The sequence below is a fragment of the Camellia sinensis genome, chromosome 5 (assembly GCF_055761805.1).
Source record: "Camellia sinensis isolate YWXY chromosome 5, ASM5576180v1, whole genome shotgun sequence".
Classification (NCBI taxonomy): Eukaryota; Viridiplantae; Streptophyta; class Magnoliopsida; order Ericales; family Theaceae; genus Camellia; species Camellia sinensis.
Genome location: NC_138965.1, coordinates 213,442,049 through 213,458,905, shown reverse-complemented (window position 1 = coordinate 213,458,905; position 16,857 = coordinate 213,442,049). Strand labels below are relative to the sequence as shown.

The window sequence follows — 16,857 nt, the reverse complement described above, 5'->3', positions numbered from 1 at the left end:
AAAAAAAATAAAAACCCGCTGTAAATGTTACATTCTTTACTTTCTCACTATCCTCGACATTTTCCTTCAATAATTACTTGATATATATGAGATGAATAGATTACCTATAATAGAAATTAGCCAAAATAAAACTCCAAACACTCGCGTAAAAAAAATAAAAATAAAATAATAATAATAATAAAATTAGTTTGGTGTTGTATTTTGCGCCTATAATATTCTCTTTTTAGGAAAAATGTATTGTTAATTGATTATGCAAAGCCCAACAATTCCACACTTAAGATGATATTGGAAATGTCATCAATCTTGTATAGTTCGAAAAAAAACCTTAATAGTAAGTCTCACCCCGTAGCATAAAATGAAATACATAGCACATTCAACAGAATATTTGAAAAAAACAAAAACAAATAAAAGAGGGAAAAGCTTGGTTCATCAAAACTGATAGACCTACTGAGTTTTGTCACTGATCAAATTTCCATTTCCACTTGATATACAAAATCAAAAGGTTAAAAGGCAAAGAAACTCAAAATTATTACAAAGATTTGGAATCTTATTTCCCACACACCGTCTCCTAAGTTTCTCGAACTCTGACATTCACAAACTACCCAAGTTTGGTAAATAAGCTAAAACCACAAATATTTGAGAAATAAAATTACAAATCACTCAATTTTGGTAAAAAATTGTAGTTTTGGTGCGTCATATGGCCAGGTCTGAAGGTTTTGTATATGCTCAAGACAACATGAAGGCAAATGACAAAATCACCGAAATTTTAGTCCCTAATGACATCAAAAACAAAATGTTATTCTCCTCAAGAACTAAAAAACAAAAATGCAAAACAAACAATATTGTTCTATTCCTCGGTTAATTCCTTGACTTCTTCCTAGACGACTTGGAAGAAGGCTTGGATTGCTCTGCAACTGCATTCTGCGAAGAGGCTGCCTTCGCATTGGTTGTTTGGTTTGATTTTGCATTAGCATTGACGGCCTCTTTCGCCACTGCACCCTGCGAACCTCTCACCTGAGCCGCTCTCTTATCCTTTCTCTTTGGCCTGTAACTCGACCTCTCCCTCTTAGGTAGCCACCGTTCTGGATCTGGTGGAGGACCTGGGTTTGCAGGGTCAAACCCTTTTGGATACTTTGGCTTTCTCTTCCTCTTCTTCTTCGCTTTTTCCTTACCCTTCACTTCAAATTGCTCGGTAATGCCCACATGAGGCACACTGTCAACATGCTTTGCACCGGAAGTCTTCTCCAAACTATCGACATCAACAGACTTCAAACCAGGTAACGGCTTCAACTGCTTCTCATAAGCCTCCGCTTTATCAATATCTGAATGAGCAGTGGTCTTAATTAGTCCAACCAAAGCCTCAATACTTCTGTGGCTTTTGACGAGCTCTTCGTATAACCGGGCAGCCTCCTCCTTCTGACCGTGCTTGAGCTTAAATGATGCTGCCTCTTGCATAATGACATTGAGCTTGTTGTCTTCAGCCATGGCGTTTGACCACCATTGGATCGCAGAATCAAACACAGCAATTGCACCGTCGATATCTCCCGCACGTTCTTTGAGAGATATGAGGGTGGCGACAGTGGCTGGCATGTGTTGAATGTCAGGTATCTTTGAGAGGGACTCGGCTGCAACTTGAGGGTGGCCAGCAGCAGCAGCAACTTGAGCCCTTGCAAGGAGAACGACCTTTGACTTGTCAGGGAACTTCTCTGAAAATTGGCCTAGTATTTCTTCGGCTCGGCCAGCCTTGTTCTCTCTCACCAAAACTGCAGCTTGAAGCAGTACTGGCATCACACTATCAGGAAACATGTCTGGCAGTGCAGCAACAAGTTCTCGAGCCTGCAAATGTACCCTCAATTTGAATAATAATTCAAATAAAACTAAAACAAACAAGGGAGAAAAGGAGACGGTTGCGTGGAGGATTTGTTGGGGTAGTGTTGATCCTAATAAGTAGTGGACACTAACCACTTGACCGTGGATCCAACTGGACACATTGCTCTATTTCTATGTATTTATAGTGAAAACCGTAGTAGTCATGGACATTGATCTAGCTTGGGGCGAACCACAAAAACCTTGTGTTCTTCGTGTGTGCATGTCATTTGTGCATTTGTCTGTTTCTATGTTTCGAGTTTCACCAATCCTAGTTAAGTGTTACGGATTCCTAACAACGTTGGGGAAGGGGTTTAGAAGAAGGTAAGAGAAATTTAAGACCTGATCAGTCCGATTAGAGTGAAGAAGCAGAAGTGCCCGATTGGCATATATTGCTTCCCTTTGTTTGGGTGAAAGCTTTAGGTCAAGTCCACGAGCAAGCTGGAAAATCTGTGGCCCGCTGCCTTTTTCTATTAATCGATCAAGTTTCCTTAGGCTATCAGAGACGTCTTTTGGACCCTTCAATGATACAAGGTTGTTTGATGCCACTGCAAGTGATGATTCATCTGCCAGATTTCGCTTTATAATGTCTGCGTAAGCTTCAATGGCTTCTTGTGTGTGTCCGAGGAGCTGAAAAAATAAGCCAATTTGGATAAAATGACAAATGAGCATTTGAAAAAGAAGAGATAAACATGTATGTAATGCCAATATCATACCTGTTGAACATGTGCCAACTGTACAGTTATGGGAGCCAATTCGACCTCTATGTCATCATCAGCCAAATTATCTTCCATTAGCGTTTCTTGACCAATTCTGTCCAAAAAAATATAAAAAATAAAATAAAATAAAAAAATCAAAGAAAAGAAAAGAATGTAAGTTTATCTTCTTCAAATATGTGGGGAAATTTATGATGTTTAAGAAGTGACGTAGTAAAACAGTAGGAAGTTAAACGAGCGAAAATATTGCATAACTGGCCAAATCGAGCAATGAAATCTACCCAACTTGGTAAGATGTTATTTTGATGAAATCAAATAACTTGCCATCATTGTGAAAATTCAAACTACTATTCGCTTCGTTACTTTTAACCTTCAGATTTAAAGTGAATAAATATTCATTATTACAGGACGTTCCTAAATACTGGTAAGAATAGTGCCTCTACTAATTACCAGTTCACTGAATCTTCATCAAATATCAGTCTTAAACAACGGGTAGAAAGAACATGATGTCAATTTGGAAGGATACTACGTGATGGGCACAGCCCAAACAAGTGGCCCAATGGGCTGTCCAAACAATTCCTAACCCAACTTAGGCCCAGGGGCCAGACAAGAAGAAGAGACAAGCAACTTCCTTCTGTGAAGTCCACGGCATGACAACACTACCATAGACTTACGGCTGATAGGACAGGTCGACTGACAGGGCACGGTAAGCGAAGAGGCCAGAAAGGTATGGAAGAAATCAATATATACAAGTAATCACTCTCTCTCTAACTACCTTCTACTTCCTCTCTAAGCTAAAAGTTTCCATTCTTCTACTAGAAACTCATCTAACTTAAACATCGGAGGGTCCTCAAGAAGGAACCCCACCCCCGGGGTCCTTCTCGACGGACTTGGTGCAGGTACAACTAGGAAGACGAGGTTCAATCATCCTGTGGAGCATCCGGACCCTGTTCGACCCATTCCTCATCCGACAAAACTACATAGAACAGTTGGCGCCGTCTGTGGGAAACTCTTCTGATTGGCGGTTGTGCTCATTGTCACCGGAAATAGTTTCCTTTTCACCCACCTTCAGTGTCGGAATGAATGGTTACCACATGATTCATGGCTTCCTAGCGGCGGCGGCAGCGACGTTTTCCCCGCCTACACCTCTCTCGCTGGCACCATGATTCTAGACCGATCCATGGCCGACGATCTCATTCCTAGACCGGTCCAATCGTACCTCAACTTGGCTCTCCGATGCCTCTTCACGCCGCTCTCGGCTCACCTCACCATTGTCGTTGGTGAGCACCGCGGAGGTCTACCTACGCACCAAAATCAACCCCCGTACCAAGCAATTCAAAGTCGTCAAGACTTCAAAAAAAAAACAACAAACAAACAAGCAAAAAGTTCAAAAACAAAGCTCTGGACAAGTATTTCCCATTTGATCCATATCAAAGGCCCAGATTGCCCCACGTGAAGACATGGGCTTCACTCCCCAAGCCACTAACTCTCTCTCTTTTCCCTATGTCTGTGTCATGTCGCATCATCACGTGCATCCCTGCACCTTGAGCCCCGTGCACACCCAACCAACCCAGCTCGGCAACGTAGGTCGGTCGGCAACATAGATCGGTTGGCATCATTGGTCGGTCGACAACTCGATCGGCGGTCAGCAACATAACTCGGTCGGCGGTCGGCAACATAGCTCGGTCGGCAAACTAGTTCGGGTTGGCGGTCGGCAACATAGCTCGATCGGCAAACTAGATCAGTCGGCAAACTAGTTCGGGTCGGCGGTCGGCAACATAGCTTGGTCGGCAACATAGCTCGGTCGGCAAACTAGATCAGTCGGTAAACTAGTTCGGTCGGCGGTCGGCAACATAAGTCGGTCAGCAAACTAGTTCGGTCGGCAACATAGCTCGGTCGGCAAACTAGATCGGTTGGCATCATTAGTCGGTCGACAACTCGATCGGCAACATAGGTTGGTCAGTAAACTAGTTCGGTCAACAACATAGCTCGATCAGCAACTTCAGCAACAATCAGACGGAGCCCCAGCACCTCCGCCATATCCGAATGGTCTACTTCTCCCTCCTTAAGGACATCATGAGTAAGATATTCAAACTTCTTTTATCTATGTTGCACATTTCATAACATTTCAGATCAAAAAGCCTTAGCCAGACTGAGCATGAAGACCTCAGCCAGACTGAGCACTACTGAAAGCCTCAGCCAGACTGAGTATGAAGACCTCGGCCAAACCGAGTTACATAAAGCCTCAGCCAGACTGAGCATTACTTAAAGCCTCAGCCAGACTGAACACGAAGACCTCGGTTAGACCGAGTAATTTAAAGCCGTGAGGGGCATGGTATCAGATCCTACCCACGAAGACCTCGGCCAGACCGAGTTATATAAAGTCTCAGCCAGATTGAGCACTACTTAAGGCCTCTGCCAGACTGAGCACCAAGGGGGAGTCCTGACCAAATTACTTAAAGCCTCAGCCAGACTGAGTATGAAGACTTCGGCCAGACCGAGTTACATAAAGCCTTAGCCAGACTGAGCATTACTTAAAGCCTCAGCCAGACTGAGCACGAAGACCTCGGCCAGACCGAGTAATTTAAAGCCGTAAGGGGCATGGTATCAGATCCTACCCACGAAGACCTTGGCCAAACCAAGTTACATAAAGTCTTAGCCAGACTGAGCACTACTTAAAGTCTCAGCCAGACTGAGCACCAAGGGGGAGTCCTGACCAAATTACTTAAAGCCTCAGCCATACTGAGCATGAAGACCTCGGCCAGACCGAGTTTACAAAAGCCTCATCTAGACTGAGCATGAAGACCTTGGCCAAACCGAGTTTACAAAAGCCTCATCCAGACTGAGCATGAAGACCTTGGCCAAACTGAGTTTACAAAGTCTCAGCTAGACTGAGCATGGAGAAGACTCCAAACCACACAGATAACCACTCCTCTAACATGAGCACAAGCAACAATGAAGGAGTTCAACATCATGACTTGGGACCCAGCTCTAAATATAAGTCAGTCTGCTGTTTGCCCTAGATCATTTCTGTAAAAAATTGATGTATTATTGATTAATATATTGATATATTACAATGATTCCTATATATAGAAGAGAGGATGTGGGAAGAGAATAGGTGAGTGTGTAGTAAGTATGGAGTAGGTGAGGAGTAGGTGGAGAGTAGGTGTATTTTAACAGCCCCCCGCAAACTCAAGGGGGATAGGAACTAACCAACTTGAGTTTGGAGAGAGTAACAAAACAAGAAAATACATAAAAATAAAGGAGGATAGGAGACACTGTATGGTCGTGTCAGACCATTGGTAAAGACACTGGATGGTGGTGTCATAACGTTGTAGAGGACACTGTATGGTGGTGTCATAACGTTGTAGAGGACACTGTATGGTGGTGTCATAACGGTGTAGAGGACACTGGATGGCGGTGTTAGACCGATGTAGAAGACAGTTTATGGGGTCATGTCGGACCGTTGCAGCAGACAATGTTGTGACAGTTTACAGAGTCTTGCTGGACCCTTGTAGAAACTAACCGGAATCAATGTCGGGACAGTTTATAGAGTCTTGTCGGACCCATGAAGGAGCTAACCGGAATCAATGTCGGGACAGTTTACAGAGTCTTGTCGGACCCATGAAGGAGCTAACCGGAATCAATGTCGGGACAGTTTACAGAGTCTTGTCGGACCCTTGAAGGAGCTAACCGGAATCAATGTCGGGACAGTTTACAGAGTCTTGTCGGACCCCTAAAAAGTCGCACCCTCAAAAGGTGTGCCCAATCTTTCAAAAGGCGTGCCATCAAAAGACGTGCCCAATCCATAAAAAGGCGTGCCATCAAAAGGCGCGCCCATGTTGTCGTCGAGCGCCGAGCGGCGCATGATGCGCGTGTCTGCCTCTTCGTCAGGGTCTTTATAAACTGAGGCGGAGGCTGTGCTTGAGACAGAAGCGAAGACAAAAAAACTTTGTGAAAAAACTTCTGAAAAAAACTCTTCATTTTCTGAGAGAGATATTCGTTTTCTGAGAGATTGTCTCTAAGAGCTGCAAATCTTGAAACACTCTGTAATACTCGGTTGCCCAAAAAATGGCCTCTTCGTCCCGTAGTCTGCTCACTCTCTTTCCAGACCTCAACGAGTCAACAAGAGAGATAACTGGTGCGGTGGCCCGTGAACCTCAACCAAACACCTCTGATTTTGCTCCGTTGAACTTTCCGATGCGGTCTGTGGAGCAAAAAATGGCGGTGCAAACTGATATTGAGGCCAATCAGTATACTTTGAAGTCATGTGTGGAGACCATGACGGCGGTCACAGACTTGTCGCACCGGCTGCAGAGTAGGACAAATGAGGTGCAGCATTTAAACGCCCAACTGGCTCTGCTCCAGCGCATGTATAAGGATGCGCGAGCAGAGATAAGTGTGCTAAAGGCGGAAAATAAGGAGCTGAAGCGGAAGGCCACCGTTATGTTCCGTTTTGGAGGTCCGCCATATGCTGCAGTGGAGGAGCAGGGAGTAGTGATCGTGCCCAGTGGAGTGGGAAACACGGAGGCAACACCGTCAAGGGCCGCTCAGGACGGAGGCAAAAAGAAGAGACCTGCAGTAGAGTAGAGAAGGGTAAAGAAAAATCCCTCCTGGGGAGGGAGGGTGTTGTGTGTGTGGTTGTTGTTGGTTTTGTTGTTGTTGTTGTTGTTGTTGTTGTTTTTTTTTTTTTTTTTTTTGTGTAAAATTGGGATTGGGGTTGATCCCGGCAAGAAGAAATGACAAGTTTGTGGGAAGGAAAACGAGTGGGGTGTGAATGGATTGTTGGTGTTTTGTTTTGTTTTTTTTTTGTTTTTTTTTTTGGTGGAATGAAATAAAAGAAAATGGTGAAAAATCAAAAGTGGTTGGAATGGACATAGATATAGATAGAGATAGAAAAGAAAAGGAAAAAATATATATAATAATAATAATAATAATAATAATAATAATAATAATAATAATAATAATATAAATAATAATAAAATAAAAATAAAAATAAATAAATAAATAAATAAAAAGAAAAGAAAAAGAAAGAAAAGAAGAGATGATGGATATTTACGTGAAAGATGTTTTGGTGGAAGAGATGATTATAGTTTCAAAAAAGGAGATAAAAAAAAAAATAAATAAATAAAAGGAAAAAGAAAAGAAGATTGTTGTCTGGGCAGCAAAAGTGGAGCATCTCTGTGCGTCTTTGAAACTATATGCTGGTTTTGAGCAAAACCGTGGGCCAAATGAGTCCACTTCCCCATGTACCAACATCAAACTTGTTTCGTTGAACCAGCAGAGGAGGGAAGGTTTCGTTGAACCCATTGTTGGAGAGGTTCAGGTTGAGGAGGCCGGAGATGAGAGAGAGAGAGAGAGATTGAGAGATCTGTAATGGGTGCTTTGGTTAAGCTTGTAAACCCAATACTCTTCCTCGTATTCACTGTGATCGCTCTTGCTGCGCCACTCATTGACGGACAGACTTGCCTTTCTATAGATCTCTTCCCTAAGGTTCTCGTCGATCTCAAGCTCTGGTACACCAGCGAATATGGCGATTACTTGTTCACCGATAAGCCCAATTTTGTTTTTTGTGGGTCTTGTTTGGCTCGAGCTGCTCTTCCAGTGGCCCCTCTGTCTCGCCAATCTTTACGCCATTTTGGCTGGCAAGTCTTGGTTTCCCACCACTTGCTTGATCTATGGCGCCTCCGCTTTCACTTCCATGGCTGCGATATTATCAGAATTGATGAGGTCCAACAAGGCATCAGATAAGCTGCTGGTGATGCACTCCCCTTTCATGGGTTTTGCTGTTTTAGCAATTTTGCAAGAGCTCCACCCTCACTCCTCCATCTATAAACAGATTGCGAATGCTGTGAACCAAGGGAAGCTTGTTCCAGAAGATATAATTTTTTGGTCTGTGGTCAAAGAGGTTGGAAGAAGGTTACTCCAGGGCAAGAAATTCTCATGGGCAAGTTCGGCGGCAGCGGAGGAGCACTGAATTTTCAGTCCTCACCTAAAAAGCGGCGACCCGGGACACCATCGATGAATTCAGAAGAATCTGTGACGACTACTTGTGTCCAAAGCGGTGGTTTTCGAGACGCTTTTGCACAACGAGGAGGGAGACGAGGTCGCTGATGATGTGGAGGACGGTGTAGCTGGTGGCGGAAGGAGGAGCATCGGTGTAGAAAAAATTGAAAGTGGTGGACTCGAAGAAATTTCAAGGTATGTGTAGACAATTTTAGCGGACTAGGTTGAGGTCCGGCGGGCGGCTAAGGTGAGGTTGCCGCCCGCCGGGGAAGCAAAAATATTAGGTTCTAAACCTGCTCTGATACCATGTAAAAAATTGATGTATTATTGATTAATATATTGATATATTACAATGATTCCTATATATAGAAGAGAGGATGTGGGAAGAGAATAGGTGAGTGTGTAGTAGGTATGGAGTAGGTGAGGAGTAGGTGGAGAGTAGGTGTATTTTAACAATTTCTAAGACCCCCACGTGGGAGACCAATCGACCGATCCCGATGGGCGACCGACAACCATATAGAAGACCTCCATGAGGAAATCCACAGCCACCATGCGAAAGACCACCATATGGGAGACCTCCATGCAAAAGGCCTCCATGTGGAAAACCACTATGCGGAAGACAAACATTTGGGAAGCCACCAGCTGCTCCACAGCTTGAATGCCATCAACATCAAACGGAGACTAAGCACACTGTAAGTGGGCATATATTGCTTTCATGGCTGAAATATTGGCAAAAGCCTCCATCACCACTCTGTTCTGGAGCTTCTCATCGTCATTGTCAGCATACTGAGACCCATCATTGCTCATGTTATTATTATATTTGACTGATGAAGTACCTTCTCTGACCAAAATATTGAACTCTGAAGAAGGTCCACCGACATGGCCTACAAAAAGCCAGCTCACTGTTCACACGGACTCACGAGCACCATCACATTAGATCAAGTAATGGCTCGACGGTGTGTCCAAGCACGCTCACGCAACAACCAAGCCCTCCAAGGCACTACAAGAAAGGCCCCAGCCGAGCCTTCTAACCCAAACAATCCATCTCCATACTTCACGAAGAAACGCCGACAGCGTTAACCACTTGATTGAGCAAAACCAAGCCATGTTCCAACGAGAACTACCAGTTTCTACCCCTCCGCCTCTACAAATCGTCCGTCAAAATTAGGATCAAGTCCAAAACAGCCGTCCTCAGCAACAATAGGGACCGCTTCTTCCACCATTCGCTCCGCGAGCAATAGCCGACCATCTAAAATCCATCGGCCTACTGCCAAAGAGCACTGGCCAACCACCAAAGTACTCCGCCAACCTCCAAAACTGCTCGGCCGACCTCCAAGGCTTCCAATAGTCATCTGCCAACCTCCAAAAATTAGCCAACCTCCAAGACTTCCAACAGTCATAGTCCGACCCCCCGGTCATCAGTCGACCTCCAAAACCATTAGCTGACCGTCCAACGCGCTCTGCAAACCAAGTGAGACCCTGCGGGCTAAACAAACTCAACAAGACTGGGTTTAATTCTACAAGTAAGGTATTCAACTTCTTTTACATCGGCTGACCGTCCAAAGCCTCAGTTAAACTGAGCCCAAAGACCTTAGCTAGACTGAGTGTACAAAAGGCTCCCAGACTGAGCACCCACAGAGTCTCAGCCAGCCTGAGCACATCAAGATCTCGGCCAGACCGAGCACCAAAAAGCCTCAGTCAAACTGAATACAAACTTACGGTACGAGCTAATCCATCAGCCGACTGCCCAGGTCCTCAACCGACCTCCCAAAGGCCTCAGCCTCGGTTGCATTGCTCTACACAAGGGCTAGCACTTTACATTCCTCACAATTTCACACATGCCGACTCCTTTCGGCGCACGCAGTCTGCGCCGCTTTGCGCAGGCCCAAAATCTCCAACTTTACTCCCTTTAACTCTCACTGCGCCTTGCCCAGTTGGTTTTTGAGCGGTCCTACCTCTATCGCAGCACCCACTCATTTGCTCAATAAATTTGGCCACCGTCGCCCTGCCTCCTTCCGTGACTTGGGGGACTACTTTACTCTTTATTATTTCCTTCGTTGGACTAAAGCTGCACTCGGGAATAGGGGACTACTGATGGGCATAGCCCAAACAAGTGGCCCAATGGGCTGTCCAAATAATTCCTAACCCAACTTAGGCCCAGGAGCCAGACAAGAAGAAGAGACAAGCAACCTCCTTCTGTGAAGTCCACGGCATGACAACACTACCATAGACTTACGGCTGATAGGATAGGTCGACTGACAGGGCACGGTAAGCGAAGAGGCCAGAAAGGTATGGGAGAAATCAATATATACAAGTAATCACTCTCTCTCTAACTACCTTCTACTTCCTCTCTAAGCTAAAAGCTTCCATTCTTCTACTAGAGACTCATCTAACTTAAACATCGGAGGGTCCTCAAGAAGGAACCCCACCCCCGGGGTCCTTCTCGACGGACTTGGTGCAAGTACAACTAGGAAGACGAGGTTCAATCATCCTGTGGAGCATCCGGACCCTGTCCGACCCATTCCTCATCCGACAAAACTACATAGAACACTACGCAATACTTGTTAGCATATTATATTAGCCGAAAGTGTTTGGCATATTATATTAGCCGAAAGTGAGTAGGGTCTGTAATCATTTTATACCCTCAGGGATCATCTTGTAATTGTTTTCTTTGTAAACCCTAATCTTCATTTTATAAATAAGGGGTGATCTTCTATCATACCCTAAGCTGGTTACCCAAGCTTCATGGTATCAGAGCTTCACCTCTAGGGTTAGGGTTCAAAAACGTACCTAGTTGGATCATCTACTGGGTCGATCTTCAGTCACTGTTGTCACGCTGCTTCGTCTTCATCAACCGGTTGGACCATCTGCTTCGTCTTCGTTCTTCGTCTTCGTTCTTCTCCTCTGCTCGTCGATCTCCTCAGCTCCTCAGCTCGTCGTCGTCTTTCTCAGCTCCTCAGCCCCTCTGCTCGTCACTCGTCCAGCTCCTCCAGACGTTCGTCACTCGTCTTCCTCACCCCTCATCGTCGTCGTCACTCATCCTCACTGTGGTATGATCTCCGACCTAGTGTATATATAAATAGATATATATATTAATATATATATAAAACTAGCCTGATATATATATATATATATATATTTATATTTATATATAAATCCATGTATATATCCTGATATCAATTTATATATAAAAACAAAAAAAAAAAAAAGAAAAAAAAAAAAAAACCGAAAAAAAAAAAGAAAAAAAAAAAACAAAAAAAAAAACCGAAAAAACAAAAAAAAAAAAAACACAAAAAAAAAAAAAAAAAAATATGGTTTCTTAAATTTTGTTATATCTTTATAGTGGTCATTGTGCCTGTTATATCATTACCACCTTCCAGGTTTGTGATTGCTACTAGTTTTGTTGCGGGTTCGGTAGTATTGTATCCATGACAGATTCCACCAGTGCGTCCCCTTCTTCTCAAACACCAAAGAGTGAAAGTCCCATTCTACCTACTACCATGACTGAGAACCCCAACCCTAGCCTGAAAATCACCACCTCTCTATTTAATGGTCAAAACTACCTAGCATGGTCTCAAAGCTTGACTATGTTTTTGAAGAGCAGAGGGAAGATGGGATATGTTGATGGCAGGATACAGGCACCTAGTACCACTGACTCAGGTTATGACCAATGGGAGATTACCAACTCTTTAATTATGAGTTGGCTTATCCATTCGATGGTTCCAGAACTTGGTGAGGGCTACTTATCTATGGAGACTGCCCAGGACGTTTGGGAGGCTGTGGCTGCTACCTATTCCCGCAAAGGGAATTTTTCACAGGCATTTGAGTTGCGCCGCTCTATTGAGAGCTCACTTCAGGGGGAGCAGACTGTTCTTCAGTACTTCACTTTCCTCACCAACGGCTGGAAACGCCTTGATCACCTGGAAGACTATAAGCCCGTTTGCCTTACTGATTCTGTCGGGTACAAGAAGTTCATCTCACGGGAACGGGTCTTTAAATTTTTGGCCGGCCTAAATGTAGAGTATGATCCAGTTAGGGGTCGAGTTCTGAGTATGGATACTCTTCCTTCACTTCAGGAGGCATTTTCTTATGTACAAAATGAGGAGAGTCGCCGGTCTGCTATGATGTCCCCTGTCCCTACTGACCGTTCCGCATTACTGTCTACTCCTCGAGATGGCCTCAGCCTGCCTCATCCGTCTGCTGCTAAGGAGTCTGTATTCTGTGATTATTGCAAGAAGCCGCGGCATACTCGTGAGACGTGTTGGAAGCTTCATGGGACTCCATCTGGGGGTCGCGGTGATCGGTCTGGTTCTCGAGGAGGTCGGTCAGGTCAATCTAGGGGCCGTAGTTCCTATTCCCGGGCTCATCAGTCTAGTGCCGTTGATACCCTTGATTCTAATTCTACTTCTGTTACCCAAGCTTCTGATACTGAGCTGGAGGATGCTTTGCGCCAATTGTTGGACCGCCGATCTTCTACTGCTCTCAGTACCGCTTCCTCGTCCGTTGCCCGCTCAGGTAACTTAGCATCTTCTCCTTGTGCTTTCCTGTGTCATCCATCTTTGCCGTGGATTATTGATTCTGGTGCCTCAGATCATATGTCTGGCTCCTCTGATCTTTTCTCTGTCTATAAGCCCTCTTCAGGTCAGGACAAAGTTAGGATTGCCGATGGAACTGTTTCTTCCATTTCTGGAAAAGGTTTAGTCCAAGTCACTCCTACCATACATCTATCTTCTGTTCTCCATGTTCCCAAGTTTTCTATCAATCTGTTATCCTTAAGTCGTCTTACCCAGGATTTGAATTGTCGTGTGACGTTTTTTCCTGATCATTGTCTTTTTCAGGACCTTGTCACGGGGAGGACGATTGGCAGTGGTAGTGCAGAAAATGGTCTCTACTTCCTAGATCAACCGGACAAACTTGCTTATTCTACCACTACGTCTTCTACTACCTCCGCTGATGTATGGCTATGGCATCGGCGTCTTGGGCATCCCTCATTTCATTTACTTAAGCATTTATTTCCTTCTAGTTTCGCAAATCATCATGTGTCTGACTTTCTTTGTGAGTCTTGTCAACTTGGAAAACAACATAGAGCTTCTTTTGCTCCCAGTTTGAATAAAAGCTTAGTTCCTTTTTCATTAATACATTCTGATGTTTGGGGTCCCTCTCGTGTTCTGTCTGTGAACGGTCATCGCTGGTTTGTTACATTTATTGATGATTTTTCTCGTGCTACTTGGGTGTATCTCATGAAAGATAAGAGTGAGGTTTTCTCTGTGTTTCGCACTTTTCATAAGATGATTTGTACTCAGTTTGGGGCCACTATCAAAATATTTCGTTCTGATAATGGCGGGGAATACATAGCTTCTGGGTTAGGACAATATTTCTCTACTCATGGCATTATCCATCAGACCTCTTGCACCAATACCCCCCAACAAAATGGGGTAGCCGAACGCAAGAATCGGCATCTTCTTGACATGGCTCGGTGCATGTGTTTTTTTATGAATGTGCCTCGACTCTATTGGGGCGACGCTGTTCTCACCGCTGCCCATCTTATTAATCGTCTCCCTACCCAGGTCTTGGACAAACAGGCTCCGCTTCACGTCCTCCTCGGTTCTCAGTCCTTGTTTTCTATTCCTCCCAAAATATTTGGTTGTGTCTGTTTTGTCCATAATCACTCTCCCTCTCGTGGTAAGTTGGACCCTCGCTCCCTCAAGTGTGTTTTCCTTGGTTACTCTCCTACTCAAAAGGGGTATAAATGTTACCACCCTTCTTCTCGTAAGTGGTTTGTGTCCATGGATGTCACTTTCTTTGAATCTCAGTCCTATTTCTTGTCCTCTCCGGTGTCACCGTCCTCATTTCCGGGGGAGCCTTGGTGTGAAGTGAGCCCTGTGCCTCCTATGGAAGAACCAGTTGCTCTTGCACCACCCTCTACTACTGTGCTTCCTATGGTGGAACCAGTTGTTCTTGCACCTCCCTCTACTGAAACTATAGAACCCACTGTCACCAAGAATAAGGACGAGAATGTTTATGTCCGGGACATAGACAGAAAACAAGTTAACTGGATACACGGGACCGTTTCTGCTACTCCACTGCCATCTCCTGCTTCTGATGAGAGTCTAGGTAACTTTGAATCTCGTGAGACCATTGATCTTGATGTTCCTATTGCCAAGAGGAAGGGTGTGAGATCTTGTACTCAACATCCTATCTCACAATTTGTATCATACTCTCATTTGTCATCCTCATATAGAGCGTTTGTGTCCAATATTTCCTCTGTTAGCATTCCTAACCATTTTCAGGATGCTCTTGCTACCTCTGAGTGGAAACTAGCTATGATTGAGGAAATGAAAGCACTTAGGAAGAATGGCACTTGGGAATTGACTGAGTTACCTACGGGCAAACGACCTGTGGGATGTAAATGGGTATATACTGTGAAACACAAAGCAGATGGGTCTATTGAGCGTTACAAGGCAAGACTTGTGGCAAAAGGGTTTACTCAGACATATGGCATTGATTATCAGGAGACCTTCGCACCCGTGGCTAAAATGAATTCAGTCAGAGTACTTCTCTCTCTAGCAGCTAATCTAGATTGGCCGCTTTATCAGTTTGATGTCAAGAATGCTTTTCTCCATGGTGACCTCGAAGAAGAAGTATATATGGACATTTCTCCGGGTTTTGAGGATCATCAAACAGAAGGCAAAGTATGCAAACTTCGGAAGTCATTATATGGTCTCAAACAGTCTCCAAGGGCTTGGTTTGAGATATTCACTCAGGCTATGTTGAAATTTGGCTTCAAACAAAGTCAGGCAGATCACACATTGTTTGTGAAACATTCCTCACGTGGTAAGACTACAGCACTTATTGTTTATGTAGATGACATAGTTCTTACAGGCAATGATAGTGGGGAAATACCTCTGTTGAAGAAATATTTAGCCAACGAGTTTGAAATCAAAGACTTGGGAAGCTTGAAGTATTTTCTGGGAATTGAAGTTGCTCGCTCTAAAGATGGGATATTTATCTCACAGAGAAAATATGTGTTTGACCTGTTGAAGGAAACTGGGATGCTTGGCTGCAAGGCATGTGCCACTCCACTGGAACCAAATCAGAAATTGGGGGATGATGAAGGAGGAGAAGTTGTGGATAGGGGGAGCTATCAACGATTAGTGGGTAAGCTCATTTACCTATCTCACTCTCGTCCTGATATTGCTGTTGCTGTCAGTATAGTTAGTCAGTTTATGCATGCTCCTCATCAGATTCACTATGAGGCTGTCATGAGAATCTTGAGGTATTTGAAGTCTGCTCCTGGTAAGGGTCTGTATTTTTCAAAGTATGATCATCTTCGTGTAGAGGCCTATACAGATGCTGACTGGGCTGGGTCAGTAACTGATAGGAGATCAACTTCAGGGTATTGCACATTTGTTGGCGGTAACCTAGTTACTTGGAGGAGTAAGAAACAGAATGTGGTTGCCAGGTCAAGTGCAGAAGCTGAGTTTAGAGCTATGGCACAAGGTGTGTGTGAACTTTTATGGATCAAATTATTGTTAAGTGATCTAGGTATTGATCAGACGGACTCCATGCGGTTATACTGTGATAATAAGGCCGCCATCAACATCGCTCACAATCCCGTTCAACATGACAGGACAAAACATGTTGAGATTGATCGCCACTTCATTAAGGAGAAACTCACTAGTGGTACCATTTGTACTCATTTTGTCCAGTCTGGTGAACAACTTGCTGACATTCTCACCAAGGGAATTGGGAATAAACCATTTCATGACATATTAGGCAAGCTGGGTGTAAGAAATAATGTATAGAGAAAGAGAGAGAATAAATTGTATGTATTATTATTGATTGATATATTGATATGTTATATCTATTACAATGATTCATGATTCCTATATATAGAAGAGGGTGAGTGTGTAGTAGGTAAGGAGTAGGTGAAGTGGAGGTGGTAGTGGTGTAGTGGGTTAGGTTTAGTGGAGTAGGTGAGGTGGTAGTGGTGTAGTGGGTTAGGTTTAGTGGAGTAGGTTTAAGTGGGTGAAGTAGGTGGAGAGTAGGTTTAAGTGGAGGTGGTAGTGGTGTAGTGGGTTAGGTTTAGTGGAGTAGGTGAGGTGGTAGTGGTGTAGTGGGTTAGGTTTAGTGGAGTAGGTTTAAGTGGGTGAAGTAGGTGGAGAGTAGGTGGATTTTAACAGCCCCCCGCAAACTCAAGGGGGATAGGAACTAACCAACTTGAGTTTGGAGAGAGTAACAAAACAAGAAAATACATAAAAATAAAAGA

The 16,857-nt window shown here is 44.1% G+C and overlaps 1 protein-coding gene across 2 annotated transcripts in view; it reads right to left on the bottom strand.

Annotated features, from left to right (window-relative positions):
* Positions 1–452: 452 nt before the first annotated feature.
* The window catches only part of LOC114318339 (uncharacterized), a 25,462-nt gene continuing 9,057 nt past the window's right edge, over positions 453–16,857 (bottom strand). For both annotated transcript variants that reach the window (XM_082871449.1, XM_082871448.1), the window contains exons 5-7: positions 2,583–2,679; positions 2,209–2,496; positions 453–1,836 (exon numbers count right to left, since the gene is read on the bottom strand). In XM_082871449.1, coding sequence (XP_082727575.1) covers positions 859–1,836; positions 2,209–2,496; positions 2,583–2,679 — 1,363 coding nt within the window. In that variant the 3' untranslated portion in view covers positions 453–858. The remainder of the gene's footprint in view (positions 1,837–2,208; positions 2,497–2,582; positions 2,680–16,857) is intronic.